The sequence below is a fragment of the Gavia stellata genome, chromosome 8, assembly GCF_030936135.1.
Source record: "Gavia stellata isolate bGavSte3 chromosome 8, bGavSte3.hap2, whole genome shotgun sequence".
Classification (NCBI taxonomy): domain Eukaryota; kingdom Metazoa; phylum Chordata; class Aves; order Gaviiformes; family Gaviidae; genus Gavia; species Gavia stellata.
Genome location: NC_082601.1, coordinates 38,546,662 through 38,567,711, shown reverse-complemented (window position 1 = coordinate 38,567,711; position 21,050 = coordinate 38,546,662). Strand labels below are relative to the sequence as shown.

The window sequence follows — 21,050 nt, the reverse complement described above, 5'->3', positions numbered from 1 at the left end:
AAGTACTTTTGTTTCATATCCTGCTGGAAGTATTAGGAATTATGACTACTTATGTTTTTCTGACATGTTTGGGTTTTATTACATTTAAAGCCCATGAAAAGAATGAGTGAACAGGGAGCAGAGGATAATAAAAGTAAAAACTCCCAATACTTAAAAAAAATCATTAATTTGGTATCTGGTTTTACAAAAGAGAAAATATTTCAGAGAAGGTGAAGGTGGCCCTTTATGCTTTTGATTAAAGACAATTACCTCAGAGCTGGAAGAAATGTGTCCTCTTTCTGTGTCAGTTGGTACCACAAAGTCCTTTTGTGCCCCATGGTCTGAGGGACAGCACTGTGTTTTGGTCCCTATAAGCCCTCTGCCCCAACCCGCCCCACTGCTCAGAACTACCTGCTGAAGTATTCAACTGGATGTGCCAACGCATATTTAAAAATGCAAATTGGAGCTAGATTAGGAAATTTGTCCCTGCATTGGTCACCATTCTGTCTGATTTCCTGCCGATGGGGAGGGAAAGGGATACAGAGGCAGAAAGACTCTGTAACAGTTGTGGCACTCCTGTGAGAAAAGAATAGTGATGAATTCTCCAAAAAGTCCAGGATGTTTTTTTTTTATTCTGGACAACAAGGATGCTATTGAGTCAGGAGCTGAAAAGCCACGTTGCCCTGCTTTTTTGAGCTGGCACACTGTGTGACCAGCTCAGGTAAGAGCAGAAGAGCACAACCTCCACGCTCAGTTACACACATGGTCCCACAGGAGGAGAGGCAGGGTTGCATGGATGTGACCCAGGCCAGGGCCCATCTCCCTGTGGCAGGAGACTTATGCTAACTCCTCAGATCCTGCAGAGAATCCTAACGTGTCTGTCAGAGCCTTAAACAGCATCAATCAGCCGAACTCCCCGGACTTCAATGGCAGTGTTAAGCTGATGGATGCTTGCTGTGGACTTGGCCCCAACAGGTGAATTCTGAGCTCAATTCAAGCGTTCAAAAAGAAGGGAGAATTTACATGTTGCTTCTCTTTCTTTTTTTGGTGTGTGTTCCACAGTTTTTGCCCAGCTTTTGCAGAAAGAAAACAGAGCACCGATGAGTTGGTGTCTCAACCAGAAGCTATAACAGGCCTGGCCGCAGGCCAGGGCAGACACACCTGTATCTGCAATGCTACAAGCCGGACAACAGCTGTGCTGAAGGGCAGAGGTGGCGAGAGATAAGGGCTGAGATGAAGAAGGGGTAATCCGTCAGCCACACTGGAGGGTCCTACCACTCCCATCACCTGCAATACAAACAGAGCACATCACCACAACTGACTACTTGCAGTTTCATCCATGCCATATCCTCCAACTTCAGTGAAATGGAGGGGCCTTCCATCGAGCACTGAGTTGGGGTGGCTCTAGGAGAACCAGCCCCCGCAGTGGTCCTTGCAGGAGCTGGGGCCAGTGAGGAGGAGGAGTTCTAGCAGGCAAAGGGAGGGGAGAAGAGGGAACCAGCAAGGATGGGAGGAGTGCAGAGGTAACCTGGTACATTTATAGATGTACCCAGTACCAGCCCTGAATGACCAGCACTGGACTGGTGGAACAGTTAGAGTTGGAGGATATGTCATGTAACGACTGTAACAAATAAAAATATGTCATCAAAGCAAAAAGTCTGCATTGAAACTGGACATCTTCTCCCTTCTCTTGCTGATCTACTTGAAAAATAATGTCCTAAGTCTGACCCAAGCCAGGTTTTGTACAATGTTCAGATTCCTCTCAAACACAGTCGGTTCTTAGGAACAATAAATATGATTCACCTCGCCTGACCCCAGATGTCTGAAGCAGAGTCACCTGCATGTGACCTGGTTGTCTGGAACTCCTTGAAATATCACTACAAGAAAATAGCACTTTTAGGGGAGAGTTATTTGAACTCGTTTGGCTGTGTCCCTCAGGAGGAATTAAATCACAGGCCTGCATATACCTGTTTCTCTCCATGACTAGACACATCCATGACGGGAACAGGGAGAAGCTATCTGGCAGATGCCTAAGCTTAGGGGGGATGAATGCACTCTATTTTTGCAAATTCAGCTTGGGGAGAAAGGCAGTAACCAGCTTTCTGCCAGAAAACCAAAGGACAATTTAGAAGGGGAGGAGGCAGAGCCCTTTCTTTATATCACCACGGATTATCATGTAGACATTTCCCTGCCTTCCTGGCTGATCTCTTTCTGGACTCTGTGATGTAACTGGTCTACACATGATCTAGCATGCTTCCACAGCTCACAGTGGCCATAGTTCTGACATCTTTTCCCGGTGGCTCTCCCTGATGTTCCCAGCCTGCGGAATGTAAGCATGATGACTGCACTTCAGCACTGTGGAGCTTGCTGCTATTTTTAGAGCAGTGGCGAATTCTTAATGCAGGCCCTTTGGCCAGCTTGCTGGTGTGATTCACTCTGCCATGCCGGCTTGCCAAACTGCAAGTCCGTTCTAAACTTGTATTTGAGCTAACTCTGTAGCAACCTCCCCATGTAGCAACCCTAAGTAGCCTGAGGGCCCAGATTTGCAGTGCCTCCAAGTAGGTACCTCTGCTTGAACAAGGGAGAAGTCTTACAGACTCTGACAGGTTGGAGCTTCCCCGCCCTTGCAGCGATGAATGCTGTATGGACTTGAAGGACAGGAGCCTGGCAAAAAGTGATACTGCATTTTAACAGATGATCATTTTTCTTAAAGCTCCTCAGAGCACTGGTGAAGCCTGAGAGGTTTTCTCTAACTGCTAGAAAAAGTTACAACATTTACGTTCCAAGGAGAAAATGCTGTAAAACCCAATAACAATAAAAATGCTAGTGCAGCCTTTCCCCCTTTATTTGTATTTTTTCCACGTGGAATGTAAGCATGCATGTTTGTCCAAATGGCTGGAGTTACACTGATATCAAATTGAGGGTTTGCCCCCAGTGTAACAGCTGCAGAAACACTATAATCTATCACTGAATGACTGGACAGGCTCCGTCTGTAGCACCTCTCTGTGGTAACACACTTAGGAGCATAAATTCTACTAAGAGTAGGATCTGAACATTGTACAGTGCAAACCTGTACTAGATCAAGCCAGGGACATTGCAAACAGTGGAGCGAATCCACCCATGTAAACCCTTCTAACTAGCCAACGCCTGACGGCCTCTGACAGAGCCATCAGGTCCTTCCCCACTGGAGACGGTAGGTATCCCCAGTGCCACCCTCTCCCCGTCGTCTCTACCAGGTGTGTGCAGTCTCCACCACCCCACTCTCCAACTTGCAGCCCTCAACTCTCAGCTCAATCTGGCAAAGGTGGATCTTCAAAGTGGTGCGTGGGAAGCAACGGAAATAAATCGCTCGACCACCGCTACCGGTCGCTGTATCTCCCCATGCACCACTTCAAAAATGAACCTTGCTATCTCTAGTGTCACTTGTGAAGTCCCCTTGCGAGGGGTGAGGGGGACAGGTAAAATGACCGGAATGGGAATGAACTGTCATCTTCAGTCCAGAGAAGGCAACCGCAGGGGGAGGTGTAGCGAAGGTTCACGAGGTCGCCGCTCGGCTACTCACCAGATTGACACACACATTGATCAGAGACCTAAGGTGAGGCAGGAAGGATATGATTGGCTGCCTCTGAAGTGTCAAACAAACCCCTTCAATCAAATTGCTGGCAGGCTCCCACTCAACCTGGCGCCTGCAATACAACAGTAGGTGCCGTTAGCCGCGGGCCTCCTGCCCCCCACCAGACACTCGCAAACACGGCGACCAACACACACTGACGCCCACAGAGGAAACGTTTCAGACAGCAACGACGTCCGAGATGAGCACGAAGTGCGCAACAGAGAAAAGGTGTTGCCCACGCAGCTCAGGAATGCACGGAGCACGCTGGGTGTTTGAGAGAGACAAGAAACGTAGCAGAGGGCTCTGGGCTAGCGACACAAACCCCCTCACAACAGCAGTGGCGGGTGAGCCGTGTTTCACTCCCTGACGCTTCCCTCCGACAGACGGTGGGTGAAGGGGGGCCACCAGACTGCCACCTCAGGTGTGCCTGTGTGGGGAAGGCGGTCTGCTGTGCCGTGCTCCCAACAGAGAGCGACTCCTCCATCTCTTGTGGCAGTTCTCACGGAAGGGAACAAACCCCATCAGCTGTGAGTGCCCTCTGTAAGCTACTTTGCAGTCTAGTCTGCTCTGCTAGAGTGACCCCCAGACAGAGTCTGCCCCAAACTTAAACTGGCCCAGCAGTAGGATCTTTACCTTCCTCACCCTGTGCGGGAGGGCTGATTCATTCCCTACCAGCACCAAAGTCCTTCATTCCAGGATGCTTTCTTCCCTGACACTTTGCTTTTTTCACCAAAACAGCTTTCAGGGCTCATGACAGATGCTGAATGGAGTCCTTCCTAACCATAAGCAGACACAGCACATGTAACATCGAAGTGGTTCACGTCCTTCATCTCAGGGCTGACTCTTTGGAAAAGTATAGTTCTCAAGCGAACATCTGACTGTGCACTTACAGGGACAGAAAGACAAGGCTTGCATAACTTGTTAGCTCAAGACTAAACAATACTCTAGTCTCCTCAGTAGACTTCTTAGAGACACACGGGGGATCAACTGTTCACTACGTAAGCTCTTATGCAGACCAACATACACCTCATCTTTCAGCGTCTGCTGTTCCTAAATCTCCAGAATAGTAGTTTGTTCTTGTACTTGTCTTACACATATACTACTCCCATCAGACACTGGTTTTGGAGCGGTGTGCCTGCAGGAGGCAGCATGTAAGATTCTGATGCGAGTACCCCAATGGATGGCTCCTAGGGCCTGGCACCCAGCCCCAGCTGTAAGAGGCTTCTTGGCCCTGTGACACTTAAACGTAGTTGCTGTATTTGGTCCAGTGGCTTTGCTGTCTCTGTGTCTTTGTGTACGGAAGAGCAGTTTCAGCCAGGCATAGGTACAGGCACAGAGAGAGAATATGAAGGGAATTTTAATTTATGAGCATTCATTCAGCTTACACAAAAAGGAAAGATCTTCAGGAAGACCCCTAAGCTGCCTTTGAGCAGAAGAAAGTATGAGCAAGAAAAGAAAGAATGAGCAAGAAGCAGGCAAGATAGGGCAAAGAATCAAACCAACAGGAAGGAGAAGCATCAAAATTTCTGCCTCTAAGTTCCCTACAAGGGCAGGAGTTTCTTAAAGCAGATTGTTAGCCAAAGGAAAGTGATAGGTAGTGATGCCAGAAAGAAGAGATCACCTCCCTATTATTTGTTCCATCTTAGTTGGGTACATACGATTCCCACTGGGACCTAAAGTTTTGTGTCTGAGTCCTAAATTCTGATGTTCTCCAACATCATTTGGCTTCTCAGCTGAGACTGCCAATAAAGCAACTGATTCAAATATTGAGGACATATACCCATGAGGTGGACTGAGACCAATGACTCTTTTTACTCAGATCACTGGAAAATCCACAGGGCTGAGAGATTTTACACTACTCAGACTGGATTTGTCACTGCCTCTGAAGTGGGAATGCTCCATATTGAATACTTCTTGAAGTTGCCAAAGCCTGCACCATGATGCTATTATGTGATGCACCAGGCTTTCACTAGCCACTGACTAGATGCAGTCGATGCAGTAATGGTCCATTTACTAAGGAGCATTCAGAAGCTACTGCATAGCTCCAGGCTATTTTTATCTTTACAGAGAACATAACAGTATTTTCATGAGAAGGCATGCTAGAAATAGTTACTACAGTTTGACTTTCCATTAAAAAATAAAATTAATCTCCTCAACTCACAGCTAAAATAAATAAGAAGGGTAGTGAGATGGTACAAATCTGAAGACTTATTTTGGAGAAAGGAAAATGAGATTTCTAGAAGTTCTCTCTGTAGTTCTCAATAACCATGCATTTCTTCTCTTGCTACCAGAAGACGCAACAAAAATGTCAACATAAATGCACATTTACAGAGATAAACACATCTGTTCATTTTCTGATATGTTGTAAAGGTTCACTGCAACATGACAGTTTTAGCTAGATGACATACCCACAGTTCAAGGCTTGCAACATCAGAAACGGACCCCAGAGGGTTTCCATTATACCTGCTCACCTCAAAGTAGGCATCTTGTGAATTTTATTGAACATACGATCCAGTCTCTTTAAGATGAGGATAAGGGCAGGTCTCACCGCCTCAGCTGTCCAGTCAGTGATGGGCAGCATCTCCATGATGTAGCGCCGGAGACCTCGGCTTTCCATCGTCTGCGTGTCATAAGGTGCCAGTTTCAGCAGGGAGTGTGCGATTTCTGCCAATCTAAAACCAGGGTTTGTTAAGAGAAAAATCAAATACAACTTGCATGTCTCCACACATGCCAATGAACTAACAGATAAATCTTCAGTAGCCTAGTAAAAAGACGCAAAAGTCCAATGTGCTGCTATTTAAACTCTTTGACCCAATACCACAGTTCCTGGTCTAAGATTCTTTTGCCGGTATCACTGTTTGTATTTATGTACACGTGAATGGTCTAAAGAATATTTTTACATTGATATTAAATGCACCAAGGGAACATCAGGAATCACGGATCTGTGTAGCTAAAAACCAATTACCTGAGCTGTTAGTAAGATTACAACATTGCCAATGCCTGTGAAACACAGACATGACATCATCTGTATGTCAATTAATGAGTGATTTGGTTTGGTTTTGTGCTTGTTTTTCAGTGTCACCACTTTAAGAGGTGTCATTGTGCAGTTTTTCAGGTGTTAACTTTTAAAAATAATGTGCCATCCCATAGGTTCACAGAACACGTACTTTGTATGACTAGTCCCTGCAGCCTTGATTTGTTTCTCCTAACACCTCTACAGATTGTGTTGCTGTTGCTTCTTCTACCCTCCCAGATGGCCTTGCCCATGGCATTTTCTGCATTGACTGTGAAATACCATGGCAACATTTAACTTACACTTGCAGTTTGACAGAGACCTACTGAAATACTTGAATGTTTGCAGTAGGCAAAAACAAGTAATAGCGCTACATCTACTAATAAAAGGGATAGAAACCTGTATGCTCCCCTGGAACATCAATAGACTTTGTAGTGGATTATTACAGTACAATCCTATTTGTATTGTGGGGGCTTCTGAAATGCCTTCAACTAATGGAACATGTTCCTATTCTCTTTAAAATCTGCTAGCAATATCAAGAGCAAGGAGTTCCTCAGATGAACTGAACGTGCGATAAAAGCTTTCTTTATCCAGTACTTCTTTATTATTACTTTTTACAACTACTTTGTCCTACTATGGAGTAGGTCTGATTTCTTAAACACTGTGAAATTTCAATTATCATATGTTTCTTTCTGGCAATACAATATCAGTGGCACATAATGGTGTATGAAAACTTTCTTATGCATTATAAAGTGCGAGATCCATCTCGTCCAACTTGAGATGTCAATCTCAATTAATCTTTTAGCTCCGTTCATGCAGAAATAAACAACCTGGGAAATTCCTGTCTTCCTGAAATACTAGGATAAACAGCTCATTGGATGTGCATCTCCCTTTTCACTGGGTCCAAAAAGATCTTAATGAGTTTTGCAGACTAAACATTTAACTTTTAAATGCTAAAATTGGGTGAGATGAATAGTGTGTGAAGCGACTAGCATATTATCTTGTCTTCTGAAGTCTCTGAAATGGCATCCGTCAGCCTCCCAAGACCACGGCTGTCACATCACATTCTGGTAAATCTGCTCTCTACTTAGAGAAGTTTTTTTTCCTACAGCGGTTAAATCCTGTCAGTCATTTCACTGATACATATGAAATGGATTTATGTAAGAATCAAGATGATGTTTGCTTGTATTTAGGACTAACTATGATGAAGCAAGTCAGGTTCCAACCTCAATAAAGCAGTTATTTCTAGCACTTTCCAGGACACATAAAAGAATGAGAGCACAACTCATTATCTTCTGTAAATCAATCCCTTAGTTATACTGTTGTAACCTTTGACCATGAAAGACCTCCTCTCTTGAAAAGAATGCAGTATTTGCCAGCTACTACTGTGTACTGTGACTCTGCTTCACGGAAATCTTCTCACAGGAAAGTATCTTTTCAGAAAATATACCAACAGCACCTTCTGTACATATGGATTTAAGTTTGTTAAACTTGTCTTTTAAGAGAGGGACGTAAAATAGTTTAAGAACAATTAAACTCAATTACTCTGAAATATAAAAACATGTAGAAATGAAGTTCTGACATTACTGTTAAACTGCAAATACTTCTGGGTAGTACACTAGAACATTCTTATGTTACATACAAATGTAAGACTAGGATAGTAAAAAGAAGCAAGCCCCTTACTTTACTGCACTAAATAAAGTTCATTCCTCAGACACATCTTCCTCACTCCAGTTGAAATCATAAAATAAACCCCAACATGTCTAACCAAGGACATAATCTGTCTTGAGAATCTCACATTTGTTTCTAACATAAGATTAAAGTTCTTATCTCAGGCTTCTATTGCTAAAAAGTCATGGGGTTTGTATTGCAGCTAAACAGATGTATTGATTTCTGAGGCTTGTGTCCCTTGGAAAAAATGTAAAGATGGCACTGCAAAAGCAGCCACGTCCATCAGGTTTTCAGTTTGCAGCCAAGCACTACATAAGAATGACATGCATCTGTGGAAACAGGCATCTCTTCCTTAAAATTACTCTCTAAATTATTAAACATTTGCCAGAGGGGCGGAACAGCAACATTCAATTCACATGCAAACACACAAACACAAAAAACCCACCTCCCAACTCCCAAGGGAATTCGGGGCATTTGTTAAACAAGACCTAAATTAATGTCAAACAAGATTTTGTGTTCTATGGGGGCAGACTGAATCTAAAGATCTCTAATTGTGACAGAATCTGTCAGCTAAGAGGCTTTGCCATTTTTTTCAGAGCACGCATGTAAAAGGTAGAAGAACTTTTAGAGGATCTTCCATGGTCCAGGGGCAGGAACAGTGCTGGCTCAGTGCATGGTGAGGGTCTGTCACCTTCCTTTACAGGGCATTCCTGAGGAAAACAGTATAGCACGCAGAGAGAGGAATAATTCACAGCCAGAATGGCCTCTTGGGGTTCAGGGAGCAACATAAATTACCATTAAGGTGGTTCTGATTCACTTTTGAGGCCAGTCCCAAACAGCTTAAGATACCCTTGCTGTCTTTCCTATTTACTTTTACACTCTACTGAGCACTGTTTGGCTTAGGGCATTAAAAAAAGTCTCCTGGTATTTAGCTATTCTGTATTCAAAGAATGATCTTGAAGTATTTCTCTGTCTCATAGAAGAATTCAGATAGCTGTCTCCCTGTGACCCCCCTGCCAAGGGATACACTAGGACCGCTTCATATTCATCCCAGTTTTCCGTCTGATGAGTGCCAGTCAGAACAGCGGTAACTGTGGCTCACTCGGAGAGTATCTGTGCTGTTTTCATTGAGACACATCTTACCATGAAACAACTCTAATGTGTTTATGTTTCCTGAGGGAATACTATGTGAGAAAGGGGTTTTCTCCTGAAAATGAATGAAAAACTGACAGCAGAATCAGATCCATTCCCTCTTGTCCCACTGCTTTTGTCGTCTTTTACATCTGGACAAACTTCTCGGTAGCAACTTACACTATTTTGTGTTTACCATGAAGAGCAAACACAGAGAAGAGGATCAGGTCTAAAGTGCTTAGAAGGCCCTACCTCCAACTTCGTCTAGGTCAGCACCACGTGAAACGGTTTGCGGTGAGCATCTAACCAGCAAGCTGGGCTCAGTGCTGCACCTCAGTAAAAGACTTGTGCTCCTGCTGTATCACACGCTGAGGCGGTGGTCCTGTAAATGCATTCTGCCCCATCCTCCCCTGTATTTCAGGCATTTATGCAACACAGTGCGGTGGTTGCTCTGCCCTTCTTGCTTGTTAGCAGCTGGTTCTGATGCACAGTGTCACAGGAGAGGATAAAGGTCGTATTCAGCCGGCTAGGCAGCTTCCCCCGCCTTGCCCTGCACAGGCAGCCTTATCTGCTCTGCTCCTCACTGCAGCTTATTCTGATGTATCAGACGGGCTTCCAGGGACCTATTTAATTCTCTGGAGATGGGGGTCCGAATGAGACCAGAGAAGAGCATATGAAACCTTCCTTATCCACAATCTAAGGAATGTCCAAAACAACCTCTGCATGTTTCGGACAGCGACGTGCAACTACACTACCAAAAAGCGATTCCATCTGCTATCTTGAAAAATTAAGAGCTAAAAGAAAAGAATCCCTCTGAAATGAACAAATAAAAGCAGAATGCCTGTGGAATACCTCATATGGGACTTCACATCCAGCAGCTCCAGAGAAGTCACTCGGGGCTCACCAGCCAGATTCTGCAAAATCTTCAGCCTCGGACCACAGTGCTTGTAAAACTCTGTGCAGATATTCAGCAATGACTCCCGCGGTCTCCTGAACTCCTCTCTGGCAATTCGTTCATCCAGCTCCTCTCGGGGAAGACCCTGGCCCTCCTCCAGTAAGTGAAGGTTCTCCCTGGAGGATATAAACCGAGAAAAAGTAGAAAGTGTTACATGCAGTGGAACAGCAGGGATGGATTATAACAACCTCTCCAGCTTGTTTTTGCAACAGATGCTTTTCCCTGCAATTGAAAAGGAAAACAGTTGCATCTGCAATTAAAAAATCAAAAAGGGGGAAATGATAATCTGCAAAGGCTTGTTAAAAAAGTAAATAATTTCTATATGAATTATCCTTTGCTACCTTCCCCTGAAAAAAAGGGTGCCTGTCACAGCAACAGTGGGTGGGACCCAGTGAACCTGGAAACTGCTGGGGAACAGTTCATCACATGTCAGGGAAGATTGGGCGAAGATTTACTGTACCTGATAAAGTGTAGTTTGGCTCCTTGTTCAGGGTACCTGGAAAACAGAAACAGTGCCGTTGTAAACAGCAAGTTAGTAATGCTTCAACTGTACCTTTCTTAAAGAAGGCAACACTGTTCTAGCACAGAGGTATACTCGCCATGGGCAGGATGGTATCTTGTGTCACTGGAACAATGGCTACACATAGTTAGTGACCTCACTGAATAGCCTTTACCTCCCAGCTGGCAGCAAACAACAGATTCCTGTAGTAATTGCCCTTGTTATGAAAGGAAAAACTCAGCCTTAAAAACCGTAGCCCTCTTTCAAGCAGTTTCTCTTACTGATTTTCACCTCAGTGCTCGGTCTGTTTCATGAAGCCAGAGCTCACCTAGGGGAAAGAATACTCAGCGTGTCTTTCTGGTTTATTGTCATTTTCTCTTGCCACCTCTTGTTGAGAAAGCATTAACAAACCCTGCACCACTTGGCTAACACATCCAAGGCTGGAACAGGGATCATTCTACCATCAAGACTCCTGCTGTTGCTAGCAGATGTCTGTTGCAATGATAACAGAAGAAACAAGGGCAGGAAACCTGGAACAGTGCAAAAATATTTTGCATCAGAGACTGAATGTTTGATAATCAGAAAGATCTGGAAATGTAAACCAAGATGTCTGAGTCACACAGCATCAGGAGTCTCTACATTGCCTGTCAGCAGATACATATTAACTGCTCTCCAAAATCGGCAGACAAATAATAAAGCACTACTTTTCCATTACACCTTATTTTGCTTAGACTGGGCAATCTTGCAATGGAAGTAAATGGCATATATCCACTTCAGACTTGAGCATGAAGGGGTTTACCTGCTCCTCAGATCCAGGATTGAAGGTTAAAGCTGTGTTTCATCCATGCCTGAATCGGTCTAAAAGAGTAAGAGACTGAGTCCAGGAGTTACCAGCCAAGATGTGTGCACTACACATCTATAAATTGACATAATAGCCCTTTGATGATCCATGCAGAGAGTGATTTCTATCTCCCTTCAATACCAAAAAAGACAGGGAATAACTTGGAAAGCAGGTCTTGCCAGAAGGGTGTTCTTGATTTACGGTCCTATACAGCCCATGGCGTTGTACCAGAGTATTGGCTGTGCACAGCTGTGACTTGCTGTCAGCTGTTACAGACAAAAGAGAAATCCAGGGGAAATACTCTGCTCTGGAAGAACAGCTACTCCAGCTTTTGTTAGGGAAGAATTCCCTTTCCAGATCAGCACTAACATTCAGATTTTAAGCACAGTAAGGCATAGCCTGGCCAGGAGGAAGCAGGACTGCCCCGAAATCAGTACTGCAAAGAAAACCTTCATAATCCCAAATGCTCATGGGTGGATTTTGTAACAAGATTTCTTAAGCCCTTGCTCTATGACTGCATAAATTGTCCAGTAGCCTTGTCTAATTTGCAGCAGCCTAATTGGAATGGCCAATACGGCCAAGGAGCAGTATTACAGTCTGCTGGCACCATCTCCTTCCTTATTTCCTTCTTCCGTGTGAAGTTTTCCTTGTGTGTGTGTTGGGTTTTTTTTTAAGGACAGAAATATTCCCAGTCATTCTTCTCTTTCTCTCAAATTCTCTGCCACCCACTTCTTTGCTATCTGTAACTGCAAAAAAACCCCCAGACCAATGTGGAGGCAAAGGTGATAGAAAGAAACCATAGGAAAAGGAAAAATAAGAGGAAACAGGAAAAGGAAGAAAAGAAAACTAGGAGGTGCCAGTCTCTGTGAGTCTCAACTGACATGCAGTTTGAGCTCTCAGAACAAGGCCAGAAGGATCCAACCCTTCTGCTATCCAAGCGTGCTCTGCCCAGTGGTCGCTTTGACAGTGGACTCAGAAAGAAGCAAAGCAGAGAACTGAGGAACATAGTTGCTTTGTCAGTATACTTCTAGAGTGCGAAAAGGGAAAAAGAGAAAAAGACACTTAGGATGGGTGTCCTCCATTTTGATATCTTGGTCTTCTATTATGTCAAATGGTTTTAAACTAGAAATTCTAGTCTTGGGGATTTTGATTACTGTCAGAAATGCAGTCCTGGGCTATGTGCTCTTTTCATCTGACTGTTTTCTCTCTAGAGCGCTCTAAGCAATGAGATGTTACCTTACTGAAAAGAAAAAAAAAAAAAAAAAAAAGCTGTTCAGAAAAATGAGAAAGAAAGAAAGGAAAGCCCACTGACTTACCTGGTGTTCACACCTGCTGACATGGTATGGTTTGCTGTTGTGGTCCCTTTATGGCCTTGGTCACATCGACTCATCTGTGGGGCTGTCATAGGCCTGGCAAAGGGAAGGTGAATAGCACACTAAAGGCTAAATCTAACAAGTGCACTGAAATTCTGCTTGTGATCTGGTGAAATTGGGCACTAATTTTACTACGTCTAAAACTCAACCATTATTCAAGCTAAGTTGCATGTCGTGAGCTCCTGTGCATTCCCTCTCCCCACACTGGTAACCAAATGCAGGCTCGGACCTTTGAACCACATGGGTTACCTGGTGAGAACTTCTACACTGTACAAGAGGGCCTGCAAAGAGGTGGCAAGGGCAGCCATAGCAGCAATCTCCTCACGAGCTGCTGTCACAGTCTCCGCTTGAGAGGTTTGTCGCTTCAGTTTCTGCAAGTAACAGGGAACCAGCGCTTCCAAGACCATCAGCATCTGGAGGCTGGAAAAATAACCAATACTTGCTCTGTTTTATTTTGTCAGTCCTGAAACTCACATCAGGCAGAGGCTTAAGTTTCTATCTGAAGACCCCTGGATCTCTCACTAGCCTTGTGATTTCATTGCTTCTCACTAGATAAGCAGTCCTGGGCCAAAGAAACTCTTGGATCAGGGACTTCAGGGGGAAAATTAGCTGATCCATGAAACAATAATAATAATAAAATCAACCTGAACTTCTGGGTATCTTCTGAATACATCATCCATTTGCAGACATTCATTTTCCCTTCCCAAGACTCCTTTCTTCTCTGGGTCCCTCTAGGAAACTAACCTTTTTGTTTTACCGGTTTACCTCCCCTCTCTCTGTATCTTCCTGTTCTTTCCAGCTGCCTGACTCTCCCCTCCAGTTCCCTCTCCATTGCTTCTCTGACAACAGAAACCTGCAGAACACAGTGTGATCCCCACTTGGAAATACAGCTTATGCGTTGCTGCTCAGGCTGCCATAAAGCTTAGTGCCGCAGCCGGTGGCTGGCAGGATTTGGAGCCGGTGCCCTAGGAAAGGTATCAACAGGCAGAGGCTTGGCCTCAGAGAGAAGCCCTGTGCTTGGAATGCATTTCTATATCCTCTGCCTCCATTTGTCAGCCTTGCTTTCGCATGCCATATGCTGCTTTTATGCCTTTTCCGAGTCTGCACAAACTAAGAAAACAGATTAGCACCTTCTGAATGATTCAGGAGCATAGGCCACCACTGTCACACACAGCTTGATGGCTTCACTGATCGAAAAGGTCAAGTCTTCATTCCCATAGCAGAAGTCTGAGGGAGTAAAAAAATACAAGAGGACTATCACACAAACACACTGAATATGGAAGGAGTGAGCACACTCCTTCCTTTTTCCGCTCTTCAGTTGCTTGCTTCTCATGTTAACAATCCCCAATAGGCTCTTGATTTTTGGCAAAAAAATCCTGCTGTCTAAGAACTCAGTAGGTGAGAAACAGTTCTCAGTAGGTCAAATCACTGCTGAGCACAAGGCCTACAGCTGCTACTGAAGTCCAGTTTCAAATATCACCCATCACAAGCAAAATCTTAAGCTCATACATGACAAGGACACGTGTCAACTTAATGATGATTTTTATGCTCACTCCGCTGTTTCCTAGATGTTTCCACCACACTAAAAATGATGCGGGTACACCACTGATGGCAGAAGATAGTTTTACTTCTAAAAAATCAAGCTCCTTCTGTATTGGCAGCCACATGGGCACCAGCACAAAAGTAAGTCTGGTTTGCTAGTGATTTGAGAAAAACTTTTCAAAACCATTTAAGTCCCATACTACAAATACTAGCTTGGGGATAATTAGTGCCAGGCACCAAGAAACTGAAGTATCCAAAGAGTAATATTTGTAATACAACTATAGCCCCGTTTTCAGAAGTGACTTTGGTATACAGGAGCCCAAGTCAAAGTTAAGGTCCCAAAGCACATAAATCACTTTGAACAATGGAACTTGGAAGTCAGGTATTTTAGATAATTCTGATCTTCATATGGAAAATACCAGGCATACAACATACTCATCTACAGTCTCATCGTCAACACGCATTTGGGAATTTTCAGAGATGCCTTTGAATAACCCCCCACAGAAAACCCAAAGCTTTTATATAAATGTTTACTTCAATCCACAAAGAGTAAGAAATACCTTCCATCTCTGTATCATTTTATATTGTAACTTGTGATATAATTGTGCAGCATCATACAATCCCAGTATATAACAAAGCTTTAACTCTAAGGCTAAGACAGGTTTCACAGTCCATCAAAATCAGTATTATTTAAGGGAAGTGCAAATTTGGAAAATAAGTTGAAGATCTTTATAAAAATCATCAAAAATTACTTCCCTGCAAATCACAAAGCAGTCAAATTCTTAAATGCTGCATTGCATGGATAACTATCAAGAGACGCAGTGTCCTGAATACATCATACAGCCATATATATTCTGCTTTGTGATAAATCAACAACCCCCCTAAGGCTCAGCACTGTTGAATGTCTGAATGGCATCCATCATTTACTAGTCATAGCCTGCCCATGGGAGAGGATGCTTTTGTTTCCTGCCCACATGGAGCAGAGGAGAGGATGACACTGATCTTGTCAGCATTATACAGTTTATTAGCCATCTTTATTCTTCACCCACACATGATATTCAAAATGCCAGGGGCTAGTCTCAGACTAGCAGGCTTAATGCAGGAAAAGTAGGTTTGGAATAAAATAAATTAATAATTCCCCTCCTGCAGAAAATATCAAAAGGCTGGTGGTGATAAAGCCAACCCTAAAAGCCTCATGAGGCATAAGAAACAGATATGACTGTATTCTGGGAGAAGAAAAGGGCCCTGAACAAATCATGCTGCATCGAATGCATGTTGAATCCATAAACAAGCCAGAATTACTGAATAAAGGGTGCTTTGCTGTTACCTAATGACTTGAGAGGCTTTTCAGCTTTCACCAGCTCTAAGATGTCCAAAATGTCTGGAGTCTCTCCCTCTAAAGACTGCAGCAGGTCAAACAGGCACTGAGCTGACACTCCTTTGCTGGTTCCGTTGTTTGTAGCATCCTGTTTCAACAACAGACATTCATGGTTGATTTTCTGAGGGCCTGCGTGCATTCCAGGAGTCTTTATCTGGAGGCGTGGGCAACCTTTCTTGGTTTGACAAAGGGCCCACATGGAGTTCAAGAGCTTACTGCTATCAAACAACAAGCCTTGCCTGACTCAACAGATTGATGCTACAGTAGAAGCATGATCTGAAAACTGCACACGGCTTTACTTCCCAGAAACAGCAGACCTTTGCTGCCCTGTGAAGTAGAAGGATGTGTGTGCTTACAGTGTATATGCAGTTAGATTTGGCAGTCTCACTTCAAATTAAAATTCCATTAACTTGTTTTAACTCACTAAAATGTTAAAAAGTAATTAGTGAATGTTTCAAAACATGGGTAATCCAGTCTTATAGTTCACATGTACTAAAACTTGGCATTAAGCTTTTAGTTCCTATTGCTGGATTCTAAGAAAGGATTTGCGTTTAAAGAGTTACAACTCATTATTGTCCTTTTACAATCTATTTATACATAGAAATTTAAAGTAAGACCACATTTACTAGCCTGGATACCAGTGGCCCATTATCTCAGCATCCTGCTCAATCAACTGATGAACAGAAGCACACAGAAATAAGTTCAGGAAATGATTCCGTGCAGCCTCAAGTGCAGTAAGTGCATGTTCAGTAAGAACTGTGCTGCTGCTCCAGCTGTTTTCTCTTTGTGATCTCTGATGGGGGGCTGGCTGCGTACGTAGGCTTCCCCACGCTGAGACTAGGGAACGGCTTTTACTCACAGGGAACTCCAGGAGAGGGGCCACGCTTGCAAACAGCTGCAGAATAAAGGGCTTGCGATGCAGAACGTAGAACTGGCGGCATGCAAACTCAATCGCTTGGCGTAACTGTGGGTTGCTTTCGTAGTCAGCGTACACCTGAGCAAATGAAAAAGGACATTGAAGTACTACTCCAGTGGAAGGGCTCTTCATCTCCTGACTCCAGACTGAATTAACTACAGCCTTGTCATTCCTGATAGGTTTGCCCAATGTTTTTGAAGATGGAGACTTGTCCGCCCTCCCTGGCAATGCACTTCAGGGACAAACTGTCCTTAGAAAAAAGGTTTCTTGTCACTCTTGAACCTTCTTTGTCACAGCTTTAGTCCATTATTTTTTGTCCTATGTATCAGAGGTAGATTCCTCCCCTCTCCTTCCAAGAAGCACTTGACTTATTGGAAGCCAGTTGGTGCTTTCTTCCTCAATCTTCATCTTTTTCAGTTAATCAAATCCTGGCTCTTTTAGTTCTTTCTCATATAACGTGTTTTCTAGCTGTACACCCCTGTTCCAGTCTGCAGTCTCTTCAGCTAACTGATGGTTTTTGTGCAGTACCCACAGCTGGACAGAGCCAGCACTTCAAGTCAGGAATGCTGCTGATGGGAGCAGCAGAATTATTCCATGTTTCTTTCACAAGATAGAAATCTGTATAGTCACCCCAGAATGGCATTTGAGATCTTTTCTTTCTCTTTTTTAGATTCATGTTTAGCTTCAGATCTATAACAACTCCAATATTCTGTTCTGCAGAAGTGCTACTGAATCAGCTACTTTCCCTTCCACATTTATGTGGCTGATTATTCATAAGTAAGGACCTATGCTTGTCCAACCTGATCAACATAACCCATTTTTTTTTCGTTTTTTGACACCGCATCCCCAGTTTGTCAAGATAATTTGAACTCCTAGCCTGTCCTCTGACACACTGACAGCTCCACCCACTTTTAAGATATTTTAAGGTTTTTAGAGAGGCATTTCCTTCAGGGCTGGCCACTGAACCATGCAGCCAATGTGTTGCCAAAGATGTGGGATTTGTTTCTCAGTTATGTAAACAGTATAAATTGCTAGGAACAACTTCACTGTGCTTCCTCCTTCTGTCCGTTTCAATTGCCTGACTGCGCTTCTCTGCTGGTACAAGTCTGTGGGAGGTTTGGGGTTGAGGTGGACAGGATTTTCTGGCTATTTGCTGGCAACAGGTAATGCTGAGATTTTATGGCAGTGCAAAATTCACACTACAGCACAGGGCTCTTGAAAGTTTCTGAAAAATTATTAGTGTGCGAGACCTCTGCAGAGATGTATTCAGTCCCAATAGCTTAGTAGGCTAAAGACATGAGGATGTCTTTAGAACAATCAGAAGCCTCCAGCATGCTGATGAGGACAGTCAATCACCATGGCTTGTTACACTTGTAATATCTCGTTTACTTGAGAAAAGGGAAATAATTAACTGTATATGCATTTCACCAAGGAAAGCAGAAAAACCTGCAACAAAAAGAGCCCTGTGGAGGCACGTGCATGTATGCATCAGGAATTAAGCTATTAATGGCTGGTTCAAGCCCAGAAGTGGTAGAATAATTTTTTTGTGATGACCACAAACAAACCAGCCGATCTTGGGTGCCTGGAACAGAGATGTGAGGGTCTGCAAAAACAAACAAGCTCAGCAACATTTGGGCTTGCTTTTGGAATTGCTTTTTTGCCTCCCATGAGTGGTAATTCAGTAGTTGGCAATAATTGGTAAGGGGAGAGGGGAGGAGGAAAGAATTACAAAACTAATTTCTCTCAGTATGAAAAGTGAAAACGAAGGGAGAGTCCTTCACAGGACTCAATGGTTACTGCCAAGTACTTCAAATTAATTTATTAAGTTATTTATTTCTGGATGTCTTGTTTCTAATGAATAAACCCACGCACTGCAGACCTGGATCCAGTACCTAACCATGTAAGGCATGATATTAGAGTTTTCAGTTACTAAAGAGGTTGTTTAGATAGCTAAATTCATCACTGGTCCTAATTATTGTGATCTGTTAACTGTGTTAAAATGAACGCACATAGGGATGTCGTGGTCATTGCTTCTTTTACAGAAACAATAGTTTTTTCTGTATTTGCATTATATACTATATCTCTATTTAGATACTGTCTTTGAGCCTTGCAGAAATAATCTTTCTGTCTGTAAAAGAACTATATTGTTTTTTTTTAATTTTTGGTAACTGATTTTTCCCAAATGTCAATAGCAAAAAAGGCATACTTGTACACCTCAAAGTGAAGGGAAACTCCACCTCTAATACTTGCAATATTTGTCATCACTCACATGAAAAGACAACATACAGCTTTTCATAAACACTTAGTGTTATTTTCTGTTGCTATTTAAATTGCAGATAATACAATTATTGTACTTAAAGAAGTGAATATAATTCAGTTTCAGTTGGCAAGTAGCAAATCCAGATATTTCAACTATTCCCTAAATTTTAGCCATCCCTGGAGGAAAAAACGCTGAGGGAGACCCAAGGTCCAAAAATTTTCCAGAAATTTCATATTTCTGTGTGGAAGTACATATTAAGGGAAACAGACATTCATTTATTTTACACGAAGAAAAGAAAATGCAGTCATTTACTCAAGAAGAAAAGGGAACGTAGTCTCAGGAATGCTGTTTTGCACCGTCCCAGCCTGATCTGTTGTTTGGCTTCTTGGGGCCCCCCAAATCTCTGACCTCACCTGGACTCACCAGTTTAAAGTTTCCCCATTAATAGTCAGTTCTATAACAAAGTGCTTGCTCTGAAGTCTTCCCTCATATTGTTCATGGAAATGGCTCACCTGCAACATGCTGGGGAGGACCCACTGGTACCCGCTGAGGGAGAAGAGGTGGTTAAAGTGCACAGCTGTGTTGATGACTGTGGCAGCGTACTGCCTCAACAAGGCACTGTCCTCAGGGTGCAGGATCAGGGCACCGTTGAAGACGTTCAAGAACAGCATGATCTCATCCCCCCAGGGGAACTCGCTGGGCATGCCAAGGAACATCTCCTCCAGCAGCTTAATCCACAGGCTTTTCTGAAGAGTGTCCAGACCAAAGAGCTCTTTCCCAGCTGTGGGGGAAAAAAGGCAACAGCAATCAACTCTGCCTACCCCTGCCAGCCTCACAACATTCCCAGAGGCCAAAGGCCTCTCCAAAGAACCACCCCACAACACTGACCATCGTTCTGCCTTTTTAAGATGATTTCACCCATCCTGTACTTCTGGAAGTGCCCACAGGGCTTGAGCAAACCTTGACTGAAAGCAACACACATGAAGACAAAAAATGATGAATATCACACAGCTCATGAGATCTGCTGCCCACTGGTTGGAAATTCTCTTCTTAAAAAGCAAAAGCAGATCTGAGCTTGTATATGCATCATCTGCCCCACACAACCCGAATGGCTGTGTGGATTTATGCTGAATTTTTATCCTCCACATATTACAGGACATTGATGCAGAATTACAATAACGCTTCTGAAAGCAAGTGCCTTTAGGGCCTATTGCAGAACTTGCCAATGCTTACCATCCTGCAACAGTGGCCTGTTTAATCTCCAAATCAGGCTGGAAACCCTACTTGACTTTCAGAGCAAAGTTTCTAAAAAGAGGGCTGTTTCTATATCCCTGCTGCGGAATTTGCCCAATCTTCATTGAAAGTCCATTGCTTCCTCAAAGTAGATTTTTTTTATAAAATATAATTTTAATTTATAATTTTAATATATATGTTATAACTTATTCTCATTTGGGTCCAAAGAAAGTACCTTTTTCTGGAGACCTCTAACAGCAAAGCCCTTTCTGCTGTTGCATTTACAAACCAACAGCTATGTATCATTTTCCCTAGGAAGACATTTATCAGCTTTCAGTAATGCTGTAAGTCTGTATGTTTCTAAGGCAAATGAAGTGCCTCACAGAAACCTTCTGGGCCCCATACAACCACGAGAGAAAGCTATCAAAAGGCCATACCTTGGGGATCGCTGAAGAGTGAGAACTCAGCATCAATGGCACTTCGGGGAAATGAAGGCAAGCGGAGGAGGTCTTCCTGGAGCATAGATACATGGGACTGCTTGTGGGCAGTAGGGATTTTCTGTGTCAGTGATATCAGAAACAACACCCGCCCCACCTCTTCCAGCTTGCGGGTGAACACCTGAGAAGAAAAGAGACAAGGGTCAGAA

At 43.4% G+C, this 21,050-nt stretch overlaps 1 protein-coding gene across 3 annotated transcripts in view; it reads right to left on the bottom strand.

The window, feature by feature from the left end:
* The window catches only part of UNC80 (unc-80 homolog, NALCN channel complex subunit), a 130,867-nt gene that overhangs the window by 19,368 nt on the left and 90,449 nt on the right, over positions 1 to 21,050 (bottom strand). For all 3 annotated transcript variants that reach the window (XM_059820381.1, XM_059820380.1, XM_059820382.1), the window contains 12 exons: positions 20,842 to 21,022; positions 19,684 to 19,952; positions 16,855 to 16,989; positions 15,945 to 16,083; positions 14,206 to 14,302; positions 13,325 to 13,495; positions 13,019 to 13,111; positions 10,823 to 10,858; positions 10,260 to 10,478; positions 6,064 to 6,264; positions 3,542 to 3,665; positions 1,141 to 1,266 (listed from right to left, as the gene is read on the bottom strand). In XM_059820381.1, the coding sequence (XP_059676364.1) occupies positions 1,141 to 1,266; positions 3,542 to 3,665; positions 6,064 to 6,264; positions 10,260 to 10,478; positions 10,823 to 10,858; positions 13,019 to 13,111; positions 13,325 to 13,495; positions 14,206 to 14,302; positions 15,945 to 16,083; positions 16,855 to 16,989; positions 19,684 to 19,952; positions 20,842 to 21,022 (1,791 nt within the window). The remainder of the gene's footprint in view (positions 1 to 1,140; positions 1,267 to 3,541; positions 3,666 to 6,063; positions 6,265 to 10,259; positions 10,479 to 10,822; positions 10,859 to 13,018; positions 13,112 to 13,324; positions 13,496 to 14,205; positions 14,303 to 15,944; positions 16,084 to 16,854; positions 16,990 to 19,683; positions 19,953 to 20,841; positions 21,023 to 21,050) is intronic.